The sequence below is a fragment of the Vombatus ursinus genome, unplaced genomic scaffold (assembly GCF_900497805.2).
Source record: "Vombatus ursinus unplaced genomic scaffold, bare-nosed wombat genome assembly UNPS02010193.1, whole genome shotgun sequence".
Lineage (NCBI taxonomy): Eukaryota > Metazoa > Chordata > Mammalia > Diprotodontia > Vombatidae > Vombatus > Vombatus ursinus.
This window is the reverse complement of record NW_020949971.1, coordinates 3,697,534-3,722,559: the sequence shown is the minus strand read 5'-3', so window position 1 is coordinate 3,722,559 and position 25,026 is coordinate 3,697,534. Positions and strand designations below refer to the sequence as shown.

Below are 25,026 nucleotides of genomic sequence, written 5' to 3'. Positions count from 1 at the left end.
GGGAAGGTGGAGACGGCCCAGAGCAGCCGTGGGAATCCCCAGCCATGCCAGGAGTGGCTTCATCCTGTTCTCGCCAGGCTGATCCGTGCGGGCAGCATCTGGAGCATGGGAGCCAGGGCACCGATGACGGCACCCATGACAGCAACGCTTACATAGGGCTTTCAATGCTGGCAGCGACGCCCCAAGGGAGCTGCTGTTATTGTCTCCCCTGTACGGTTGAGAAAACCGAGACAGGCAGAGGTTAGGTAACCCGTTGAGGGTCACACAGCTAGTAAGTGTCCGAGGCTGGATTTCACTCGGGTTTCCTGACTCCAGGCCCGTACTGTGTCCCTGGGGCTTTAGGTCGCCTCTAAAGTGTTTCCTGTATATAGTAACAGGCTGATCCCCCCCCTGCTGGTGGACTGCTCGGCCCATATAATCAGCTTGTAGACTTAGCTCTGGGGCAGCCGAAAGAGTCTGAAGTGGTATCAGGAAGACCTGGGGTCAGTTCCCATCGCAGCCCTTTGTTAGTTGTGGTAGCCGGGCCAGTCACCCTCTCCTCTGCGGAGCAGACATGCTAATTGTAACAGAACCTGCTTCCAAGACCCAGTGGAAGCACAAGAACTAAGCTTAACTGCTCTCTGGGTGCTCCTCTGAACGGCAGGGTCCCTGCTGGATCTCTCCTTTCCCAGGGGATCTGCGTACAAGCCCAGCTGGCTGGCGTGGGACAGCAGGGTGAGGGGCCAGGGGCACCACGGCCCAGCTGACCCGCCGGAGGCTGTTTGTGGGAACTTACAGCTCCCGGGGAGTCTTGTTGCCGTCATGGGGCTGATGAGTGGGTGAGCTTCTTCAGTAGCTTGGTCCTGTCCTGGCTGCTAAGAAGAAGGTGGTTATTAAAACCCCCAGGCCTTGTGGCAGTTGTTTTTTTCCAGGAACTCCTGTTGAGTCAGGTCTTTCACAGTCTGTACTTATTGTTGAGTGTTTGAATCAGACTGCAGGACTTTGGAGGTGTTCCTGAGTGTAAGCTCCTGGAGGTAGGGAGCCTTGCCTGCCTCTTCCGGGAGTTTGTATCCCTATTACTTAACACAGCGCTAGGTGTGGAGTAAAGACTTTCGCTGTCTGTCTCTCTGCCATGCTAAGCATTCTTTATTTCAGCCCATATTTTGCAGCTTGTTGAAATAGTTTTTATTTATTCAGTTCTTATTATACACATATACATTGGGCTGCTATATTTTTATCTAAATTGTTGATAAAGTTATTGAATAAGACAGAGTCAATTAGTTTCAGAGCCTCCACTTTGCAGACTATAAACGTAATTTGAGTGGTCTGTCAATTTAATGACCATCACTGGTCTAAAATTATCTCTTAATTGCAGCTGATTTTTTCAAAATCAGTTTATCCTGTCCACTTGAGAATCTTCTTGGCTTTTTTCTATCATAATTATTTTCATTTTTACAGCATTATGGATCCAAGCTTATTAAAAGAACGGGAGCTCTTCAAAAAACGAGCTCTCTCCAATCCATCGGTAGAAAAACGTCCAGCGCTTTCTGAGTCGTCCTCGTCATCCAAGAAGAAGAAAGCCAAGGCTGAGCAGGGAGGATCATCGGGCTCAAAGCAAAATTCAGGTTGGTGAAAATGACTGCTCTGGGGCCTGCCAGGGTGTGAGGACCTGCCTTTCAGAACTAAGATGTGATGGGTTGTCACCTAAAATGGAAGCCGGGCTCAGTGATGCACTTATCCGAAATGACTGAGCTGTCAGAACAAAGCCGAGATGGCCCCCTGGGCAATACCAGAGCCCTTCAGACTCAAACAGTGGGTTTGGGAGCGTGGATGGTTTTTGTCGAAGGAGATCTGAGTCTGGGTGGTTAACAGTTAATGCGCCCTCTGGGATTCCCCACTCTTCCCCTCTTCCCCTGGGGTTCCTGTTGACTGTGGTGGCCTCAGACTTAAGAGCCTTGGAGGCCTGGTGTTTGTCCTGAGACACTAGAGGAGAGGAGGGCCACGACTGGTCATTACACTTGGAGCCCGAGTGATCCTTTCCGTTTGCCATGTTGGATTCGGCTGTATGTGGTTTTCTGGTTCCTGGGCAGCTCCCTCTGAGTCAGTTCATGGAAATGCTTGAAGCTTCCTGCAGTGACTTCATCGCTGTCATTTCTTAGGTGAGGTACCCCACCGTCCTGTTCACGCCCCACGTTTTGGGTAGCCGCTACCCGTGCCGTGGGTGTCGTCTTGGCCCCCACCAAATATGCTGCTGTGAAATTGGGGGCATCCATGGGTCCTTCCTTCTGACTTAGGCCCCCTGGGGATCCAGACCCCCATTTTCAAGCTGCAGATGTGCGTGTTGGAGCAACTTTTTACCTCGGCACCTTTTAGGATCCTTAGAAAGATAGCTGACTCGTGATTTCCTGAGCTAATAGAAGCAGCAGTGATTAGTTTTTGAAAAAGTGGATCATTGTTTCTCCTTCAACTTGAAGGATCCTTGTTCAGGGCTGACAGGGGCAGGGGCCATGAGGAGAAGGAAAAGGGTCCTTCTGGGCCTGGGAAGTTAGTGGGTCAGTTCCTTTATTGGTAAGTCGAGGGAGCAATTAGAAATGGCTGTCTGCTCCACATGTACAAAAATATTTATATCAACTCTTTCTGTGGTAGAAAAGAATTGGAAAATGAGTGGATGCCCATCAATTGGGAAATGGCTGAACAAGTTGTGGTATATGAATGTAATAGACTACTATTGTGCTATAAGAGATGATGAGCATTTGGACTTCAGAAAAACCTGGAAAGACTCGTACGGTGTGATGCTGAGTGAAGTGAGCACAACCGGGAGAACATTGTACACAGTGACAGCCACGTTGTGTGATGACTAACATTGATAATTAACCCTTCTCAGCAATGCCAGGATCTAAGACATCTCTAAAAGTCTCATGGTGGAAAATGTCGTCCACATCCAGAGAAAGAACTGTGGAGTCTGAATGCAGGTGGAAGCAGACTATTTTCCCTCTTCTTTTGTTGCTTTGTTTCCTCTTTCTTGTGATTCCTCCTGTTGGTTCTAATTCTTGTTTACAACATGACTAATGTGAAGATATGTTTAATAGGAATGTATACATAGAACTGTATCAGATTGTACGCCCTTTTGGGGAGGGGGAGAAAATTTAAAACTCAAAAGCATATGGAAGTGACTGTTTAAAACTAAAAATAAATTTTAAAAAATAATAATAAAAAAATTTTAAAAAAGAAATAGCTGTCCAGGAATTTGAGTAGACCTCTTCACCCCATTTAAAAGTTGTTTTCATTTCAGATTTAGCAGACAGTAACATATCAGTGAGTAAAGACCAGAAAGGAGGAGGAGGATCTATGAAACCATGACGTGCTATCATGAATGTTTTTTTTAGGTTCTCCAGGTTGCTTGTCTGTGCCCCTTCTGAGCTGTCCTCTGCTGCACTCTTCTGCAGTCTGTTTTCTCCTGTTTCATTGCTCCTGGTCCATTTCTCAGCCATCTTTGGAAAATGATTGACGGAAATATTAGAAATTTGCCCTATTTGTTTTGCTATAATTCCCCAAGGCCTTGGTGCATTCCCATTTGCTCCAGCATGTCAAAGATCAAAATGGTGTCTGTCCAGTAGGGAGCAAAGACGTCGTAATTTCATTGAGAAAGAATAAACATTCCTGGTTCTAAAGTATTCCCAATACTTATTTTTTGAGTTTCTTAAATTATTTTCTCTGCATCATTCTATATTGCGATTAAAATAAATCAGAAATAAAGATTTCTAGTGCCTTTCTTCCTCAAAAGGAATGCCAAAAGAAAAAGATAACTCTCATCGGTCAGTAGGCATTGATTAAGCACCTACTATGTTCTGGGTTCTGGGCTTACAGAGAAAAAGGTCTAGCAATCCCTGTTCTCAGGGAGTTGACGTCATATGGCATTATATGGGGGTGGGGAGGGGAATGTGACATGGAGTTACCACAGTATTTTAAAAGCGAGTTCATGGACCCCAGCTTAAGAACCCCACCTAGTATTTCATCATGTTGACTATTCAGGGGGAAATGTGTAATCACGGCTGACGTTGACGTAGCATTTGAAAATCTACCGGGCTCCCATTTTCTTCTCGGAGACTCTCAGCGACTCCGTGAGGTGGCTAGGGTAGCTATTAATGTCCTCATTTACACAGGAGGGAAACCACATTCACATAGCTGGCAAGAGTCCTGCCCTGGAGTCCAGGTGTCCAGCCTCTCCATAATGAAAAGGAAGAAATCTGACTTGGTTGCATAATTCCAACCTTGTGGTGCAGTTTCCTGTGTGATAGCTCTGAACGTAGGTCCTTACTAGTGAACCCTCTCTTGGCCTGCTGGGATTTCTGGGGTCTGTGAAAGATGGAGGCTCGGCCCAGTAAGGAGCAGGAGAAGCAGGTGCTTTTATGCCCTACCGGGCTGCCGTCGGTGGCTTAGGAAGAACCTTGAACTTGGAGTCAGGAGCCTTGACTTTGCCCCACCCTTGGGTGGGCGGCTGGCCCTGGGCCAGTCGCCTGATCTTCCCCCATCTCCACTTCTCCGTAAGAGGAGTAGAGTATGTTTACTTCTTTCTGTTGAGAGGAAAGCGCTGTGGCTACCGTAAGGTACAGCTGTAGAAATGGGCGCTATCAGACATTGATTAAAACACCTGCTGTGTGCCAGATACCGTGCTAAGCATTGGCGAAACAGAAAGGCAGAAGACAGCCCCTGTCCTCAAGGAACTTACAAATCTAACGGAGGTGACCACATGCAAACAGACACGTCCGAAGCAGGCTATCCCCAGATGCCTGGGAAATCATCGCTAGGATTAAGGGTATTACTGTTAGGTCTGAAAAGGCCGTGGGGGGCAGTGGAAAAGCCCGGACTAGAACTCCGCAGGCTGAGATTCCCGGTGATTTTGCCCAAATCACCTTCTCTTCCTCCTCTGCAGAATGAGGGCCTTGGTTGGCCATTTCACAAGGTTGCCTGCATCGGCAGTGTCCCTCTCCTAGGTCTTCTTGTCCCTCCCTCTGTGGCTCCCCAGGACTGCATGCAGTGCTCTTCGGCTCCCATTCCAGCGTGGAATCATGGTTCGAGAGCAGGAAGAGGCCGCGGTTGGCAGGTGGGGAAGTGAGAATGCCCGCCCAAGGTCCCCGCGGCAGAGGCCGAGGCAGGGTGTGAACAGGGCCTTCGTCTTCAGTGCCGGGCTCTGTGCGCTGTGCTTAGTCTTCGGTTAATCACAGGAGATTGGAAAATGTGATGGGTTTTGTGATGTTTGGACCTTGTACAATGTGGGCCCTGTGCTGGTGGGCACTCAGACAGTCACAACCTTGGGACTTGTTAGTGGGCTGGAGGATCAGGTTCATCCCCCTTCGAATGCCTGGCTCGGGGGGCCCTTCCAGGCCCCTGGGACTTAGGACTCTCTGCTCCTGCCTTGCCGTCACCTCGTGTCTGCTTTGTCCTCACCCACCCGTGGACGTGTGGGATCCTCGTGGACGGCATCGGCCCCTTTAGGGCAGGAAGCGTTCTGCTCTGCTCTTTGCATCCTCTGCACCTCGTGTAGGGCCTGGTTTGGAGTAGGTGCCTAGTAAAAGTTTGTCAGATGGAGACACTGACTTCATAAGCAAGCATTTACTAAGCACCTGCTGTGTGCCAAGCACTGTACCAATCACCAGGGATACAGCTGCAGAGTGTGCAAGAGTCCCTAAGGGCTTTGGAGTGTCTGTGAGGACACTTGGAAGGGGGTGCCCAGCTCTGTGTGTGTGTGTGTGTGTGTGTGTGTGTGCGCGCATCTACTTACAGAATGGCGATGGGAACCTGAGGTGGGGTCTGACGCCCTGTTTGCCTTCTAGTCTGAACCTGAACATCATTATGGAAATATTCTTTCTGATTCATTTGAGAAAGTCTTTAGTTGCTTCAAAGTCAGAAAAAGAGTTTGAATTAGTTAGTTTTCAGTTCCTACTTTAGAATGGCGCCCATTTCCAGGATTGTTTTCAGAGAAATAGAAATGTTAATCCTGAATATGGCAGTGGGAAGTTTCCTCAATCAATCAGTAAACATTTAAGCACCTACTAAGGTACTGTGTAAGTCTCTCTTTGTGGAACTCGAGGCAGGTGTGGCAGCTTCTACTTGCGAGAGGCCTTCCTCACTGGACCCTTACTGTCTAGTAGACCCTAGGGCTGGGCACTGGGTTGGGGGGTGGGGAAGCAGGGAAGGAGTGGCTATTTTTCTGACAGCTGGACAGAGGTCTGCCTGCTTGGAAATGCAGAGGCTTTTGGCAGCCTTGGTTTAGGGGTTCACCTCACTCCAGGGGCCCTGCAGGGGTGGGGGTCTGCTCTTCCTGGCACTGGCAGAGTAGGGAGCAGATTCTTCACCCAAGAGATAGCCGGCCACAGTAATGGTGCAGCCTCACCTTAGACTGAAGCACTAGCTCTTCAGGTTGGCTGAGGACTTCACAAAGAGGATCCCTCTCAGAAGGGAGGGTCTGTTAGCAGCCCCATTTTACCAATAGGGTAATCGAGGCAGGCAAAGGTTCACACTGTGAGTATCTGTCTGGTGCTGGATTTGAACTCAGCTCTTCCTGACTCCAAGTCTTGCTCTGGGCCACCTCGTTGCTACTCTGTAATGCTTTTGCTTGATGTGATTTTGGACGTTCGAGATACCTTGTTGGGCTTCTTTTTATACACCGTCATCTGATGGATTCAGAGGGGAGCAGTGTGGATTGGTGACCTCATGGTGATTTGACGTCTTTTTTTTAATTGCATCAAAACCCACCTGAATCTGTAATCCGTTTCCCCTCGTTTGTAGATGGGTGCTACCTCAGTTCAATTTCTCCAAGGTGGAAATAGAATGTATCCCAGCTTGTGCCAGTAATTATTTTGGACGCCTCTTTCCCTTAGGTGCTCGTCGGCCGGTTGAGCTCCTGATTCAGCTGTTGGCTGCTAGTTTGAGTGGTTTGAAGGCCTCTTCTCAGGCTTCAGGGCTGAGGTGGAGAGCCTGAAGCACCCATCACCTACTTTTGCTCCCTTGTAGGGGTGGATGAAGGTAACAGAGGTTTTGTCTGTTTTGTATTATTTTATCATGGAGCTCTTAGCCCCAGCCTCCATTGGTAATTCAGTACTGTGAACAGCCTTGTCTCTGAATGCTTCACCCTGACGACCAGAAGTCTTTGTGCCTCCCAGGCTCCGAAACTAAATGGAGCATGTATGTACACAGCTGGGCATATACCCCAGAGAGAGCAGAGACAGGCAGCAGAGTCTTATGCACAGAAACGTTTCCAGCAGCAGTTTTTGTGGTAGCAGACGACTGGAAGCCAAGAGGGCATCTGTCAGTCCAGGGGTGGCTGGGCAAATTAGGCTCTGTAAATGTAATGGAATATAATTGTGCTCTGAGAAATGATGGAAGGGGACAGACTCCGAGAAAGCGGGGAAGAGTTGCATCAACTGATGCAGAGGGAAGTGAGCAGAACCAGAACAGTGAGTTGCATGACTGCAGCACGGTAAAGAAGGCTAGCGTTGAAGCCTTATGGATGCGAGTCAGCACCGCCAGGAGGCACAGAGGACTGACGCTGAAACCTGCTCCCCCTTCTCAGCGACGAGCAGACTCAGGATGCAGAACGAGACGTACGTTTTCAGGCGTGGTCCGTGTGTGAGTCTAAGTGGCCTTCCTCTGTGGATTCCAAGGGAGGGCTTTTAGTTTTTTAAGAGGGAGAATTATAGGGGAAAGGAGAGGGGCTGCAATGTTAGTGGTGCCTCAGAAATGTTAATAAAACATCTAGAAAATACACAGAAGGGAACAGGAAGAAGTCTAGAGATGGAGACACACGGGACAACTTGCAAACACTGTGTTAAATGGATTATATGCTAGAAACAAACCAACTAACCAGCCCCACCCAGCTGTACATGATAGCAGGTCAGGGTTCAGGCGCAGTCCTCCTCTTGTGCTCTTTGATGTGCATGCAGGTGTTCGTGTTTGTCAGGTTCATAGGAACAGGGAAATAGACTGGACCTGGGCTTGCTTTATTTATTTTCAGTTTATTTTTGCTTTGTTTTGTTTTCGTCTTGATGATGTTGTTGTTCAACAGGAATTTCAAGGAAAACTGGAAAAAGAGTTTGATGGCAATTAAGTTCAGACCAGCATCTTCTACCACATCCACACTGAGCGTCAAGTGACTAGGTCACCTCATTAAAAAAAAATCCCTAGAGAGTGACAGTGGGCCTGTTTCATCCCCATGGCAAACCAAGTGAGAGAATTGACACAGAGGAGGAAGAGGAAGGCCTCTGCTCAACTACATGAGTGGTTGGGGCAGCTAGGTGATGCAGTGGATAGAGCACCGGCCCTGGATTCAGGAGGACCTGAGTTCAAATCTGGACTCAGTCACATCACACTTACTAGCTGTGTGACCCTGGACAAGTCACTTGACCCCATTGCCTAGACAAAAAAAAAAACCAAAAACAAAAAAAACTAGATGAGTGGTCAAAAAAGAGGAAGTCTGCAAAGGATTGAAGCTAAGAGTAATCACGAAAAATGCTCCAAAATCTAATAAGAAGATAAGTGTAAATGAACACCTTTGAAGTTGCATCCCAGACCCAGGCCATTGTCAAGGAAGACAGAAACAGAAGCAGTTAGCATTGAAGGGCGTGTGGGAAGGCTAGCATTTTCTTGCATGGATTGGTCTGAGTGTTTTGTAAGTCGGTTTGGAATTATGTGAGAAATAACTGAGCTCTTCAGGCTTTGCCCAAGACAGCCCCACCCCACTGCTGGGGATAGACCTTCAAGACAGAAGGAAAGGTTCCATGCTTATCAAATATTCGGAGCTTCATGTTGCCATAAAGAATTAGAAACAAAATGGGTGCCTGTTAGTTGGGAAATGTTTGATTAAACTGTGGTGTATTGGTATAATAGAACAATATTATACGAAATGAATTTGAGGAATGCAGAGAAATACAGGATGACGAGTTGGATTCCAAATGAAATAGTAGAATCAAGAGAATATGCGTTATGGCTGTAGCGATGTAAAGGAAAAGAAATACTAGGAAGAAACCACTCATTAAGCACCTACTGTGTGCCAGGGCCTGGGCTAAGCTCTGGGATACAAATGGAAGCAGGCTAAGGCACCCTTAATTTCAGGGAGCTCACGTTCTAATGGAAGAAGACAGCATAGTAACGGTAACTGGGAAAGTCCTGGAGAAGGCTTTACACATGGCTAGAGAGACCTGGGAACTGAGTGAAGATAAGGCCAAAGCTGGACCGTCAGAGGCCTGTGCTTTCATTGATAGAGGGAACTTCATATGGATAAGCTGCCCCTTAGAGCATTGACGTGAGATGACGTGACTCACCCTGGGTCTCATGGGGCCTTTTCTCGTGGATCCAGTGGGCCCCAGGTGCAGGTCTTCCTGGCTCCAAGTGCGTTGAAACCAGCCCGGCTGCCTCTTAAGAAATAAGTAAAAACTGGGGCAGTAAGGTGGCGTAGTGGATAGAGCACCAGCCCTGGAGTCAGGAGGACCTGAGTTCAAATCCGGCCTGAGACACATAACACTTACCAGCTGGGTGACTCTGGGCAAGTCACTTAACCCCAATTGCCTCACGGGGTGGGGGGGGGGCAGGACAAGTGAAAAACCATTTTGCCAAGTGGTAAGTAGACTGCCTGTGAGTCTCTGGGGCCCTTTCCCCTCTAACCTCTGATGAAGCACTGACAAATGGACAGGCTGCAGCTGCCCCCAGCAAGGGTAGGATTTGAGACCAGGCCGGCCGGTCCAGTGAGGCCCCAGGGTGGGTCCTGCCTCTGGCCCTGGCTCCTGGGTGCTAGACACAGCTGGCCGCATCACAGTGGGACAAAGTGGAATGGCTCTTTGTGTACCTCCTGGAAGGTGAGCCTACTGGAGAGCTGACAGGACAGTGTGCCGAGGGAAGGGCAGGAAGCCAGGACTGACCCATTGTGAGCCCGGTGATCCAGTTCATGATGCAGGCCACAGGCCTATGCGTCCTCAGGAGGGCCAGAGAGGGTTGTGCTTGAATTCACGTCGGTTTCTTCAAGGCTGCGGCTTTACTGTACGTTTTGAATCAATCCAGCACTCACTTTCCAGCTCCCCAGTCTGCTCACGGTTAGTCTTTGACCTATGCTCTGAGCTAACAATGCCCTCTGAAGTAAGCAGGCAGGCTGGCCTTGCTAATAGGACAGATTACAGAAAGCTTTTCCACTGGAGGTGGGGGGGGGAATTGTCCCATTTCTGTCTTCTACTTAAGTGAATTTGCAGTGATGTGTATGCGTTCTTCAGCGCTGTTGAGGATTCACGCTTACACTGGTGGGCAGTCTGGCATCCCATTCCAGGGAGTAGACTGGGAAGGTTCCTAAAGGGTTTTACCCCAATAGCATGATTCCCCCCCATCCCCCAAAGAATCAAAACAAAGATAAAAAGCATTGGTGCAGGGTTCAGCGGGTATGCAGGCTGTGGTTCTCACTAGCAGGGAAAGCATTTCACATTGCTCTTTTTAGCCAGCTTGGATGGACGGCTTCTCAGAATAGCTCTCCATTACTAAAGTGTTCTATAAACATCAACTTATTAAGCTTCACAACACTCCTCAGAGGGTTAGATCATTTAATAATGTTGGTTCCTACCCGTTAAAAGAAATAGGAGACAAAAAACCGTCCTGGAAAAGCAAAATCCGATGGGCAGTGCAGAGAACTGAAAGTGTGGTCTTTGGTGGTGGCTCTGTGCAAGGCTTTTCCTCTTTTTTGAAGGTCACATTGTAGGAAGTTGAATCTGGGATTGAGATTTGTTTTTCTCCTCTACCCGGCTGGTATTTGTTAGTGTGCCCATCCTGTACACCAGAGATGTCAGACTACAGGTGGCTGCAAACCACATTGGAATGTAATTGGGAAATGTTTAACAGATGAAAATATAATGCAACATAGATAATGTTAATTTGTGATTTTTCTCAGTCAGGATGAGGTCTCCTCAGAGTTAGGCACTACTGCCATCCACATTGTCCATTTTTCTTGAACTCCACCTTTGCTATCCGAGAATTCCAGGGTACCTGTTTTGTTGTGTGAGAACAAGACGTGAATTGTAGATTCTCTGCGTGTGGGGATCTTGGGTGTAGTATTTGAAGAATAGCTGAGTCTGAACAATCATTATTTTAGTGATAAAATCAGAAGATCCCAAGAAGTTGCATCCAAGAAAGATAGCTTGGAGGGTGGGAGGCCCGAAGGCCGACCTTTATGTCTCTGAACCTCTGATCTGCCCCCAGAGAAGCTTTGCCTGACCCTTCTGTTCTAGACCGGACTCTGGCCAGGGCTCTGGTCATTCAGGCTCAGGATAGTAGCCAGATGAAACCCTTCCTCAGCCTTGGCAGGAAAAGGCTTTGCCGCAGGAAAGGCCTTGAGCAGCCTTTCACACAGCATTCAGCCTAAGGTGACCACGTGCCCCTGGAGCTCCCCATGGGCATTGTGTGCTCATCCCCTGCCTGAGCCAGCCAACCAGGTCTGAAGATGGTTTTGTGGTGCAGTGGATAGAATGCGGGGCCTGAAATCCAGAAGATTCGTCTTCCTGAGCTCAAATCCCACCTCAGACACTTCCTAGCTGTGTGACCCTGTTGGCTTCAGTTTCCTTGTCTGTAAAATGAGCTGGAGAAGGAGATGGCAAACCCCTCCAGTACCTTTGCCAGTCAGAGTCGGGCACCACTGAAAAATGGTTCAGCAGCACCACCCAGCCCAGTTGCGTGGGAGGAGGGGTTAGGATACTGTTTTACCAACCTTCCCTTTTGGAGGAATTAGAGAGGGAAGGGGACAAGGAGTTTCCTCTTAGGAATGTGGGCTTTCTGCTGGGTTTCTGTCTTGCAGAAATATCATTTGAGGGACGCTGCTAGCCTTACTCTGCTGGTTGGTGAGTCACCGGCCTGAATTCACAGGGTTTCCAGGCGTGGCCAGCTCAGGGTACAAAAGAACCAGGGAGGTGACTCAGTCCTGAATTCTTCCCGTGGGGCACTGTGCCTGGGGGAGGTCAGTGTGGAAGTATTGATTTTTTTGGTTTTATTTTGGCCTGAAGTATCTTAGGGTCAAGGCTCTGTTTCCTGGTTTGGGGCCTAGGCCACAAGGATAAAATAAAGCCTGGCTGCAGATTCCTTTGTTTCCTGGCTGGAGCAGGCTGTGGAGGTGGTGGAGATAATTTACACAGAGCTTTGTAAATACCCTGAAGATTCAGTGCTTGCAGGCGGCTATGAGAGCCTGCATCTGTTTTACTTACGTCTGAGTGAAAGGTTTCTGGGCTGCCAGACTGGCTTGCTTTCTGCTCCTCCAGTCTCCTGTCCCTCCATTTCATTCCTGCCATGCCCTGCCCCTCCTCTCCCACCTCTGGGCCTCTCAGGGTCCCTCCCCTCCCCCATAAGTCCTTCCTCTCCAGCATGGCCTGGCTGTTGGCTGGATGGTGTGCCCCTTCAGGGAGGGGACCATCCCTTTGCCTTTCTCTGCACTGCCAGGGCTCAGTGTGTCCAAAACAAAAAACAGAACCAAGTCAGTTCCACAGAGGTTTTCTCCTTGCAGATTTGGTTACAGCCTAGAGTGCTGTTAGCCTTTCTTGGCACGGCCTCCTCCTCCCCAGACTCCCTGCTGTTTCTTTTCCAATTTGTTCATTATATATGTGTGTGGATGTGTGCATCGATCAACGGCTCTCCTAGTAGACTGTGTGTTGTTTTTTTTGTTTGTTTGTTTTTTTAGTGAGGCAATTGGGGTTAAGTGACTTGCCCAAGGTCACACAGCTAGTACGTGCCAAGTGTTTGGACTGAGGCTGGATTTGAACTCAGGTCCTCCTGACTTCAGGGCCGGTGCTCTATCCACTGCGCCACCTAGCTGTCCCCTGACTGTGTGTTTCTTAAGGACCGTCCCTGGCACATAATAGGGCCTTGATGAATACTTGTTGATTATATCGTTTGACTTTACCCATCAGAAATCTTGAATTTAATACGTTGTGTATTTATCATTTGTTACCTGCTGTGTGTCTAAGAACTGTGCCTTAGACTAGGGGTTTGTATAACAACAGTGTTATAAGGAAGACCCCAGACTCAGCTCCAAAGACTGGTGTCTCAAAGACTTTTTATTAAAGAGGTTGAAGTGCGTCCTTTCGATTCTGGCGAGAAGTGGGCCGCCTCCTTGGAAGGGGAGAGTGTAAAGCCAGAGCAGGCTTTGTAGTTAGTAATTGCCTAACTCCTCCCTTCTGGATCAGGATTGGTCCTAATCCTTCTGGGTTACAGTCTTCCTTATATGCCCTGTTCATATATTTTACATACATGTGATCCCCACCCTTTACCATACATTTTGTGCCTAGAATTGTGTCGTCACTCCCCCCCATGGAGAAGTTAGCCTGTCTGTGCTGATTTCTTATCTACTTATGTGGAAACTTAACTCTTTTATTGCTCACAACAGCAGCTCGTGTGTAGTGAGCTTTAGGCTTTACAAGTCTCATTCTGCACATTTTCATTTGATCTTCACAGTGACCCTAGAAAGTAGATGCCATTATTAGCCTTATTGTGCAGATGACCCTGCCCAGGGTCACCCAGCTAGCGAGTGACGGATGTGGGGTTTGCACCAGAGTTTCTCCTACCTCCAAGTCTGTCCCCACTGCTTGGTCCCAAGGGACTTTCCCGCTGGAGCCCGTGAAGTTAGGACAGGATGCAAAGCCTTCAGAGTCCTGCCATTCTCCAGGGCAGTGCTCTCCAAGCCTGGGCCGCTCACGGAGGAAAGCGCAAATGGGAGTGGGGTGTCCTTGAAGCAGAGCACTCCCCATGGATAAGGAAAGGTCATGGGATGGAGAAGTACCTGGCTGTGGGCCTCCCAAGACCGGGGCCCCGCGTGGACAAGACTGGGAACCAGGCAGGGAAGGCGCATCAGAGGAGGAGGCTGGGTTACCGGTGAGGCCCCAGCCAGGGCTGGCTGGCACCGGGGCATATAGAAGCCGCCCTTTGATTACTGACTGTTATACCTGCTGGAGGGGGGGGCCAAGGGAACAGAGCCTGGAGAATAGCCCTTTTATCTTTGAGTCTAGGATTGGGATTGGAGCACTCACATACACAGAGTATGGAGGCTCGAGGTACAGAAGTGACCAAATTGGCCTTCTGGGTGCTGTGACCAGAAGTGCCACCAAAGGAGGTCACGTGGGAGTCCACGGGATGCCCACCAGTGGAATGCTGCATGAAACCCTGACAAGATACTGTGGGTTATGCCCCCGTGGGGGCCTGGTCTACTCTCTGCATCTCTGCCACTGTGACCTGGGCATCTGGGAGATGCTTAGCAGACGATGCTTAGGTATCAGTAAATAAGTATTACCCGTATTCTGTAAGCCGGTGGTTTAGAAACAGGCCACTGAACTACATGTTAACATTATTTATTTTTTAAACAACGTTTCCAGTTACATTTTAATCTGGCTTGGGCTGCTCATGGAGTGTGGCAGGCTGCCTGTGGGTGAGCCCTGCATCCTCACAGTGTTACAGACGTACACATCTGCGGGGATGGATGTCGTTAGTGGATGAGAAGAAGGGCGATGTCGTGGTTCTCCCCGGGAACGTAGGCTTGGGGGGTGTTTGACTGTGCCTTTCTCTTCCGCATACGTGTCTTGTTACTTCAGTATTATTCCTACCTGAGGTCTTTTAGTGTGCGCCCCTGGGCCTGAGTGAGCCAGTGATCAGAGAGAATTGCGAGGCTGTGACCCCCTGTCAGGACGGAGGCCCTGAGCAGAGGCCCTGACTGGAGGTTGCCTGAGGAAAACTAAGTGAAGAAGAAGATGCCTTTTGCTATCCTGCAGTGTGGCTTTAAACAACCAGACCATTGGCTCAGTGCAACTGAACATGTTTGGGGCTGGTGCCCCAAGTGGGCAGTGGGCCCAGCCCCCAACTGGCAGGCTGGATTGCATTTGCAAGCTTGTGGAGTGTGTTTAAACAGGGCCCCAGTGCTCCCTCAGGTGAAGACCCCTCTTTTCACCCTGAATGTCCTTAGGGCAGTGCACTGTGATTGAGAATCTTGAAGGAAGCAAAGCTGCATGGGACCCTGAGGGCAGGCAAGGGAGGGATGCCTGGTGGGCAGCACAGAATAGAGCCCATCTCAAATGGTGCTCTGCTCTGTCGAGAGGGCTAGCTACTTACCCTACCCCTGGGTGGTCTGGGGCAGGTCACTGGGCCCTTCTGAGTCTCCATTTCCCCATCTTTTGGGTAAAAGGGTTGGTTTCTTCTCCAAATCAATGATGCCAAGTTAGGGGTAACACAGGGACAGGTACCTGATACCCCCAGGGTAGCAAAGAGCACGTGCCGGCGTCAAGAGTTGGACTCTGTAGCTAGTAGCGTGCTGGCTGGCTGTGTCTCTGGAAGCTATATGGAGGAGAGCATATGAGAACCACTTAGTGCGAGAATGAGTTGTCATCTGTGCTGGTGGAGAGAGCACCACGTTGATGAGGTTCCAGGGCTGCTGACATGGTGATGGAAAAGGAGACGGCTTCAGCCAGGAGGGAATGGGAGGTGAGGGGGAGTCTGACCCAGGTGTCGCTATTCCCAGGCATCCCAAAGTCCACCCTTTGGGGACTTTGCCAAGCAATTAACTGGACTTTAGTTGCCACGTGCCCGGTTATTTGAATTGGTGCCTGGGCAGCTTCTAGCTCTGACTGTCAGGGGATGGTTTGAAAAGGGGGTTTAACGGAGTATCCCTTTTTGGAAATATATTTGTGAGGATGATCCTTTAAGCCAGTGGTGCCGAACTTCAATAGAAACAGAGTTTCTAAACCTCACAGAAGCATCCCAGCCCTACAGGGCACATACTGACTTAGAAATTCACCTACTCATAATATCTGTGTTTTTTGATATCTTTATTTATTTGATTAAGTATTTCCCAATTACACTTTAACCTGGTTTCCCTGATCTGGGTGTTGGACCCCTCCTTTGTTCGATTTACCTCCGTTTCCTGGAGCTCTGGTGGCTTATACCCTCTGTTTGCTGGATCTGATTTCATCCCATTATCTTCTTTGACCATTGGAGGGAACTGGGAAATAATGGGGCATGCCACGTGTGACACATTTGCGTCGTTTTGGGGTTGTGCTCCTAGGCTCTGACGCCTGGAGCGTCGTGGAGGAGCCGGGCCGCCAGGGCTCAGGATCTGCCACTGGTCACGTGATGTCGTGTCGGACATCCCCAACACAGACCAGCTGCAGGTTTGGACCAGCCGTTCTTGGCCTTAGACCTGGCAAAGCCAGGGTCCTTTTGTTTTCTCCTCACAGCCTCTTGGGGGGGTTAGCTTTGGTAAAATCATCAGGTGTTCACAGATGGCCCTTAAGAGCAAAGAAATGTTGCGTATTTGAAAGACAAAAATGGGGGCAGCTAGGTGGCACAGTGGATAGAGCACTGGCCCTGAAGTCAGGAGTACCTGAGTTCAAATCCGGCCTCAGACCAAACACTTGACACTTACTAGCTGTGTGACCCTGGGCAAGTCACTCAACCCCAAATTAAAAAAAAAACAAATTGAAAGACAAAAAGGAAAAAATTAATATGGGAAGAGATTTCAACCTAAGTAATCGCAGTGTGAAAATGGGGTAAAGTATCGACTTTTTTTGTCAGCATTTGCTGATTTTATGCTTAAATCTGTTTTCTTATTGGCAAAATGAGGTCTCTGGCCTACTTAGATGATTGCTCAAGTCTTTCCCAGTTCCAGAATTCAGTAACTCTCTTTTCCTTTTCCGTTTGCCGCAGTGGCACTTAACACGCAAAGATAGAAATCTTACTTACAAAGAAATAAAAGCAATGTAACTCTTTGAATTAGATTCATTACATTTGGAATTTTGTTAACTTGCAGGACCTGTTTGGGGCTTTTTAAGCCATAAACAGGTTCTTCCTCTCTCTTCCTCCCCCCTCCCCTGTTTTTTTAAGTGAGGCGGTGGGGGTTAAGTGACTTGCCCAGGGTCACACAGCTAGTAAGCGTCAAGTGTCTGAGGCTGGATTTGAACTCAGGTCCTCCTGACTCTAAGGTTGGCGCTTTATCCACTGCGCCACCTAGCTGCCCCCCAGGTTCTTCCTCTCCTGTGATTTATGCAGCATCGTTCTGTCTTGTAATCACGTTGAATATAGACACACTTTTGACCTTCCTCTGAATTTCTGCAAAGATGAGGTGAGGTCCTTGGGGACATCTTGGTGATAAAGACTGTATGCTGGGAATGTTAGCTATTTTTTAATTATATCTTTATTTAAAAAGATATTACCTTCATTTTCAAATCTGTTTCTCCCCAGAGAACTTTTATTTGTTTAAAGCAAAACCAAAAAAGAATGGAGAAGCACTTGAGCAAAGCTAAGGAAGCCATCAGCTGGGCCTGGCATCCGTAGCGTTCAGCACCCAGGGCCGTAAGCTTCCCAGTGAAAGGACGGGAACACGTCTTCTCCTTGCTTCTCTGGCTAGCTGTCCATTAATGATTGACTCAAGGGATATTCAGTAATGTTGAACTTACTGCATCAATCCTCTCTAAAGGTCAGAGCTTTAAAAATAATTTAGAAAGTTAGAAAATGCTGATTTTCTTACAGAAGGAGCAGGAAATACGAGACTGGTTGGTAGTAGTGATATTAGGATCTATTTAGTTTTGGATGCAGGCGAGCATTTGGGTGCTTTCTGTAATTGCTGAAGGGCCTGTGGAAGGGGGTGGTCCTCGATTCTCTAATCTTGCGAATTATTAAACTACAGGATAGTAATGTATGTGAGTCATCCCCTGCCCGGGTCTTTTCTGGTTCTGATTTGCTGCTCAGTATTAAATCATAGAGATGCTGGGTCACAGGCAAGGCAAAGGAGCAGAAACGCCAAGAGGTTTCGCTTTGGCCGCTGTGGGTTCAGATCCTGCCCCTGCTGCTAAAGACCTCCCTGCCTGTGCCTGACCTCGGGCAGAGTCTGCTGGGTTTTCTGGTCCTCAGGTAACTGTCAGTAAAATGGGAGTTTGGGGAAGACCATGACAAAACCCACACTGAATTTTCACGACTGTATTTATACACGGATACACACAGTGAAACCCACTCCAGAAGAGACACGTTTAACTTGCACTACGACGTCTTCTTACAGAGGGATAGCTGAAGAGCTGGTGGTGGTCAGACTCTGCCAGCCCCGAGGCTCTGAGGCCTGCTTGGCTGGCCCTTAGGACTTCTCCCTCTCTCCCCCCTCAGCGGAGCGCCGAGGCTCTGTGCCGACATGCCCCGGGCGGGCGCTACACTACTTCGGTGTCCCGCCTCCGGATGTTGTCCATCATGGTTCTCAGGGGGCTGGGCTCGCTCTCCAGGTCGCTCAGGGTTTTGTCTTTGGCACAGCAGCAGCAGTCAAGCACCTCGTAGACGAAGGCCAGGAGCATCAGCGAGACCACCGTAAAGATGAATAAGAGCATGATGATGAAGCACGCCGTGTTCCAGTTATCATGGAAAGGGTACACCTTTTGGACTTGGAAGCCGATGTACTGGTAGGCTGACGTGGTGGTCGGCGGGCTGCTGGTGCTGCTCGTCTCGTTCCAGAGAGTGGCGTTCAGGGTGGCCATGCTTCCCGATGCCATCGCTCCTGATTGGTCCAGACGAGGCTAGGAAGGGAAAAAAGGGAAAAAGAAAATGTGTGGGAATGACGCGTGTGATGCAGATTTGTAGGCGGAGGTTGAGCGTCACCAGGAATGCTAGGGAAATGTGTGTGGTGCTGACCCCTCTCTGCAGCTCAGAGTAAGTGTGTCACTGTGGGGTCTGCAGACTAAGGTAGGTTGTAAACCACACTCTGGGATTTCGGACTAATGTGTGTGCGTGTGTGTGTGTGTGTGTGTACACGTGTACACCTATATACTCCTGATAGATACAGATTATGATAGTCACATGCAGAATGGTTAAAGAAAAGGCAGCTGAATTAGTAATGAACAGTGGTGAAGGAACTATAACCCGTGAGAAAATTTACCAATTTAAAAACATTGTGCCTTTGAAAAAAGCCTAGTGAGGATTCCTGTGCTCCTTCCTGCTTGGCTTTCGCTCTCCCTGGTTACCTTTTTTATGTGCGTCTGGGACTGTAGCTTTCTCTGTACCCTACGTTACTGGGTCGGAGGATCTGGGTCAGGAGGACAGTGGTTGAGAGGCAAAAAATAGAAAAAAAACAGCAGCAGCAGTGCCTTCTGCGAGGATGACTAACGCTGGGGTGGTTGCTGACTGTAGCTGTCAGCCTCTGTGAACAGAGTTCTCCTGTAGCTGGAGTGGAGGTTAGCTGGTGGTGGTGCTTAGAAAATCCTGGGGAAGCACCTTTCAAAACGGACAAACTCAGGTCCCCAGAGGTCTCATTTGTTTCATTTATTACATTTCTGTTCCAGAGCACCAGCTGATAGTGTCTGAAAGAATTAGGGACTCCCTGTTCTGTCTGGCGTGCATGTTGGAGCCTCTGGACGATGTCTTCTCAGGCCTTTGGCAGGGATGGTAAGGAGGGAGCCCTGAGATTATGGAGACCCACGGCCCCAACCCCCAGACTCCAAGATAGCTTCGGTATTGCCCAACACACAAAGGCAGGACAGTTTTGGTCACATATGGGACGGAAGGACAGAATTGCAAAGTGACATCTGTGCCCTGTCAGCTGTAATACCCAGGTTGTTGGAGTGTTGGGAACGTGTCTGTTGTGTTTAAACAAAGTGTATAAGTAAACCAGTTTTTGTCCTTGCCTGTCGTGATCAAGTGAAACTCCCTTATTTAATGAGTCATTTATTGCTTCCCCATTAAGCTTGTTCCCTCCTTTTTTTTTCAAAATTAAGTGATGATTTGGGCCCCATCTCCGACCTGTGAACCACAAGCTTTTTGTTTCGCTTCCTTGCCTGTAGGGGTCAGCAGCCTTTGAGATCGCCCCTGTTACTATGACCTGTGTTCTGTGACACCGCTCGCTGCTGCTTCTCCCCCACTTCTCTGTTGGCTCCTTGGTTTCTTTTGCTAGATTCTCGCCAGGTCATGCCCCCTAGCTGTATGTGTCTGGACCCCCTTTTCTTCTCCCGCTGTATCATTTAACTTGGTAATCTAAAACATAGATTCAGTAATCATCTCTGTAGGTGAATCTTGGAGCTCGCTGTCCCTGCCTCTTAGAGATCTTGACCTGGATGTCCCACAGAGAGAGCTCATTCTTATCTTTCCTCTCCAAACTCTCCCCCACTTCCACACCGCCCTTTTGGCGTCGAGGACACCACCATCCTTGCAGTCCCCCAGGCTTGCAAGCTAGGTGTCATCCTCCATTCCTATCCGCTCTTGCTCCCCGTTTCCAATCTGTTGCCACGTCCCGGTGTTCCCACCTTTGCACTGTCACTCGCGTTTGCCCCCTTCTCTCCTCTGACCCTGCCCCCCCCCCGGAGGTGGGTAGCTCCTGTTGCCTTCAGGATCAGATAGAAAGTCTTCTGTCCGGCGTTCAGAGCCATCACCTTGCCGACAAAGGTGCGTAGAGTCAAAGCTCTGGTTTTTCTCCTAGCAGTGAATGGAGTTAGACTGTAGGGAAAGCTGAGTGCCGCGGAATCAACGCCTTTGAATTGTGGTGCTGGAGAAGACTTCTGAGAGTCCCTTGGACAGCAGGGAGCTCAGATCAGTCAGCACTTAAAGTTAACTCGGGCTGTTCAGGGGAAGGACAAACACAGAAGCTTCAGTCCTTTGGCCACATCACGAGAAGACGGGACTCACTGGAAAGGACCCTGATGTTGGGAAAGATTGAAGGCCAAAGGAGTCTGGAGATGGAGGCTGGCTGGTGGGATGCAGAGGGCAGCTGAGGCCTTGTGTGGCACCGGAGAGGGGAGCCCCAAAGGAGGGAAGCGGGGCTCTCTGATAAGCCTGAGGGACTGCGAAGGGTGAGGCCTTGGGAGTTTGAGCTGTTGGGCTGGGGAGGATAGCTGAATGTGGGTACCAATGAGGCTCGATCACACTGCCGCTGCCCGGCAGGCAGGTGGTCCGTGGATGGTCAGCAGGGTTTCGTGAGGCCCAGGAAGGAAATAAAAGTACTGGAGGCGACGCAGAAAGTGGAGCAGAGTTGTTCCAGGGAAGGGACTTGGGCCCCTGCTCTTTCATTTTGCATGGATCTGCTGTCTTGGATATGAAGCTTCCCAGAATTCCTCCCCAAGTCTGTGCAGCTCTTGTCCCTGGTGATTCTTCAAGGTTGTGTGTTTCCAAAGCTGGAGACACAGGGTTCTAGATTGTTTCAGACAATAATGGGGGAATTGAGGGTCAACTACCTAGCGAATCCAAAGTCATTCCCTCTGCCTGTCTTAATGAACGGTAACTTCCAAAATCGTTGGAGCTCTAAGGAGATCTTATCCCTCCTGTCTGTGCCTGGGGAAACAAGCTAGAGTCTGAAGCCCAGGGCTATTTGCATTCTACCTGCTGCTTTTGGGGTGGGAGGGGAGAAACCACAGTGGTGGGGATGGTGCTGAAATTACGTTTTTATTGTATTACTGAAAATTAGAAAGATCCTCTTTTGGACTGGTCGGGTATTTTCCCTTTTGAAAATAAGGTTAGAAAGGCTTTTGGTTCATTTGAGAGATTACAGGTGAGAAATGGGCAAAGAGTAGGTGTGAGCTGCTTTGGGGGCTTTCCCCTTCAGTTTGGGGAACCCGTCACTGTACACACTAATGGCCGCCTGGAGGTTCTGGGCCAGTGAGGTCACAGCTGCCCCGTGAACAGCCACCCAACCTGCTGGCTCCTGGCACTTGCCTCTCCCAACCCTTCAGTCAGGGTCCCCTGATTGCTCTCTGTATCAAATTAAAACTTCAGGCTTCAATGACATTAACAGCTATTGAGTGCCTGCAGAGGGTAGCTCTGAGAAAGCACAAAATCACGCTCGGAGCCAAATAGGAATTGACTTTTGGACAACCATTTTGGCCCATTTATATTTTTGTTACCCTCCATTAATGTTGGTAATTGAGTTTATTATATTGGAATTTTATCACATCAACTACTGTTTGAGGTAAGTAGGCCATGGGCTGCTACTTGGAAATGTTTGTTACGTAGGTGTTTGCATGATAATGGAAGCCTAGTTATTGGATAGAGAGAAAAATCAGGGTCCCAGTGTCTGACCTCTGACCCTTCAGCCTGTCTGGGGGACCCAGGGCAAACCACTCACTCGGCCTCTCACTGCAGCTGGAAGCTGAAGAAAGGAAGGCTTGTCAGTCTGTTGGAGCTGGTGAAATAACTTCTCTCCATCTCCCCAGAGGGGGAAAAAGCATCCTTTTTCTTTTAAAAAATACTTGATGAATGTCTTGTCTCCATGCCCATTGAATGTCTGATTATTTCATACTTAATGTGGCCTTAGGCCTTGAGAATTGAGATTAGGCTACTTGGGACCAAGGAGGAATGAACAGATGCTAATCCCCGGTCATATTGATTACACATGATGGGCCATGTTTGCCCATTGTTTTGTGAGGTTTGTCAGGTTTGTGAGGGTGGCTCTGATTTCTGGGAGGGACAGGGGGGGGCGGGGTCATCAGGTATCCCTGCTGGGAGAGGAGGTAAGCATGCACTGGGAGACGGGTTGCCTGGAATAGGGACATCATTCAGACACTCACTCTCGGCTTCCAGCGTCTTTCAAAGTATTGGGAAAATAGAAGCCTGGTAACAATGGAACGTAAGAGGGCATCACCTCCTTACAATGAGATCTCTTGGAAAGGAAGACAGAGTAGTCATACGTTAAGAAAAGAGCCTGGGGCAGAGGACACGTTCACGTTTTCTGCATCAGGTTTGTTTTTGGAGGGATGGAGTCTGGCCGATATGATATTTTCACACATGTATGTATGTGGTGTGTATCAGACTACACACGCACACACATACATACGCACACACATACATACATACACACACACACTTACGTATGTATGCAAGGGTTAGGGCACAGCTTGAAGTTGCTTGAGACAGCCTGGGGAGGTGGGCATGGGCACAGCTACGCTTCTACTGCACACGCTTAGATCATAATTCTGACCATGTTGTGGTCTCCCCTTCCTTTCCTGCAGTCCTAGGTAGGGAGCACTTGACTGCTTTCCCTCTTCTGTCTGAAGTAACACTTTAGTAGTGCCTTGTGTTAAAATGTGGTGAGGCTGGAAAGATTTTCTGGAAGGATTTTTCATGCTCTTAAAACATTTTTGTGGGCTTTAAATTACTATGAAACGCATTGTGTGCAACGCTTTTTGTGGTTGGAATGCACTTTGTCTGTGTACCCTGGAACACAAATTGTGTGTGTTGGAAGGGGAAAGGGGTAATTAGTGGTTTGATTTAATTTCATATTTCTTACAAGTTGGTTTGAAGGAAAAACTTCCAGGATAAGACTTAAAAGATATTTTAAAGAATTGTAGCTTGTATCTTATAAATTTCTTTGATACTTAGAAAATTATATAGAGAAGGGTAAGTTTGAAAGAATCATTATTTTTGATAATTAGTGGTAATTTAATATTTTAAAACAATTTTGCTGTGATGGATTAGGTAAAATCTGACAGGCAAAACAGAATTGTATCATTAAGGATTTTTTCATTTTCATTTCTCAGATTAAAATTTGAATGTGATACATTTAAAATAAATAATATAAAAAGTAGTCTCTAAATTTTTGCAGTAGCCTTTCTTTGCGGTCCCCTTTTGAGTCTGGGGATAGGAGAGTCACGGCTGATGGTATAATTTTCCCTCTCCTCCTTGGAACCTTTCTAGCATTTAAAAATTCCCTGGCAGAATATTTCCATAGGGAGGGCAGGGTCATTACACAGTGGCTGGGACAGACAGGCTCTTGAATAGAAAACAGTTGAGCTGACTTTTCCTTTGCATTGAAGGATGCTGCTTGTAAAATTTCTTATTTTATTTTTTTCGATTATCAGGTATTTATTTTTTTCTCCCCACCTCCCTTTGCCCACTGGGAGAGAAGAAAAAGAAAAACACAAGCCTCATAACACCAAAAGCATAGTTTAGCAAAACAGATCCCCATATTGGCCAAGTCTTTGTGTCTCATTGTGTGTGTGGTCCTGAACCTCTCTGGCAGGAAGGGGGCCAAATACTCTTTTCTGGATCAGAATGGGTCAGGGTGTGGATGAGAGTGTTCTGTCTGCCAGAATTGTCATTTTGACAGTGCTGATGATGTACTTCCCTCTGCATCTGTCCTTAGAAATCTTCCAGATTTCTCTGACACCACCTCTTTTGTCACTTCTTAGAGCACAGGAGTGTTCCCTATATCCTAACTGGTTCAGCCATTTCCCCATTAAATGGCAGTCTCTTCGTTTCCACAAAAAGATGAGATGTCTCTTTGAGAAATAATTGATCAAGTGGGCAGTGCCACAGTCTTTGGGGAGAGGGGAATCGGAGTCTGGACTAAACTGAGTCACTGTGTCCTTCATCAGCTGGGGGCAGGGGGAAGCCTCCTTCCTTTATTTTACCTATGTTTGGGCAGACTTTGGATGGCAAAATGCATCTTTTCCTGGTCTTGATTTTTTATTTGTAATCACATTTCTTTTCCTAAGTTCTCCTGTGTTTTCGGTGAGTGTTTCTTGTGTTATTCGGGGCCTTCTTGCATCCAGTGTCCTAATTGCTTTGTGATTGGCAGGAGTGCTTGCTGGGTAGTTTAACCCTGAAAAGAGAGATCTGGTTTCTAGATCCGGCTCCTTGACTAACAGGTCATTTGCTAAGTAGCTGAATGAACACCTTTGTTCCTTGGAGGGAAAAGTAGATGGAAAAATTTCCTTGTAAAATAATTTAGCAATGGAATACAGCTGGGTTCTAATTAGTGCAAATAATGAATACAATGGTATTTGCATATATTCGAATCCACACTGTAGGAAGTTATAATTATGTGAAATGTCGTCATTAGTTATACCCCCATGGAAATAATGCAGTATGGATTGGGAGAATGGGACCCCTTCATAGGACCAAGTCATTATTTGCACTAATTGAGACCCAGATGTAGATTTACTGGGGAAGGGAAGGCAAGGCAAGGCAAGGCAATGGTTGGGTCATTAGTTTTGTTTTTTTAAATGCTATCCTGAAGCTATAATGTCTGCTAAACAAAGATGATTTTCATGCTCCAATAAAATGGAATTAGAGCTTTTCTCAGTTGCC

General features: G+C 48.1%; 2 protein-coding genes across 2 annotated transcripts in view; one reads left to right on the top strand and one right to left on the bottom strand.

The window, feature by feature from the left end:
• Positions 1-1,437: 1,437 nt before the first annotated feature.
• Positions 1,438-25,026, top strand: part of GTF2E2 (general transcription factor IIE subunit 2) — a 79,991-nt gene continuing 56,402 nt past the window's right edge. The window contains exon 1 of the mRNA XM_027853691.1: positions 1,438-1,604. Coding sequence (XP_027709492.1) covers positions 1,442-1,604 — 163 coding nt within the window. The 5' untranslated portion in view covers positions 1,438-1,441. The remainder of the gene's footprint in view (positions 1,605-25,026) is intronic.
• Positions 18,174-18,509, bottom strand: SMIM18 (small integral membrane protein 18). Its single transcript, XM_027853692.1, has one exon. The coding sequence runs from the start codon at positions 18,507-18,509 to the stop codon at positions 18,174-18,176; it is 336 nt and encodes a 111-aa protein (XP_027709493.1).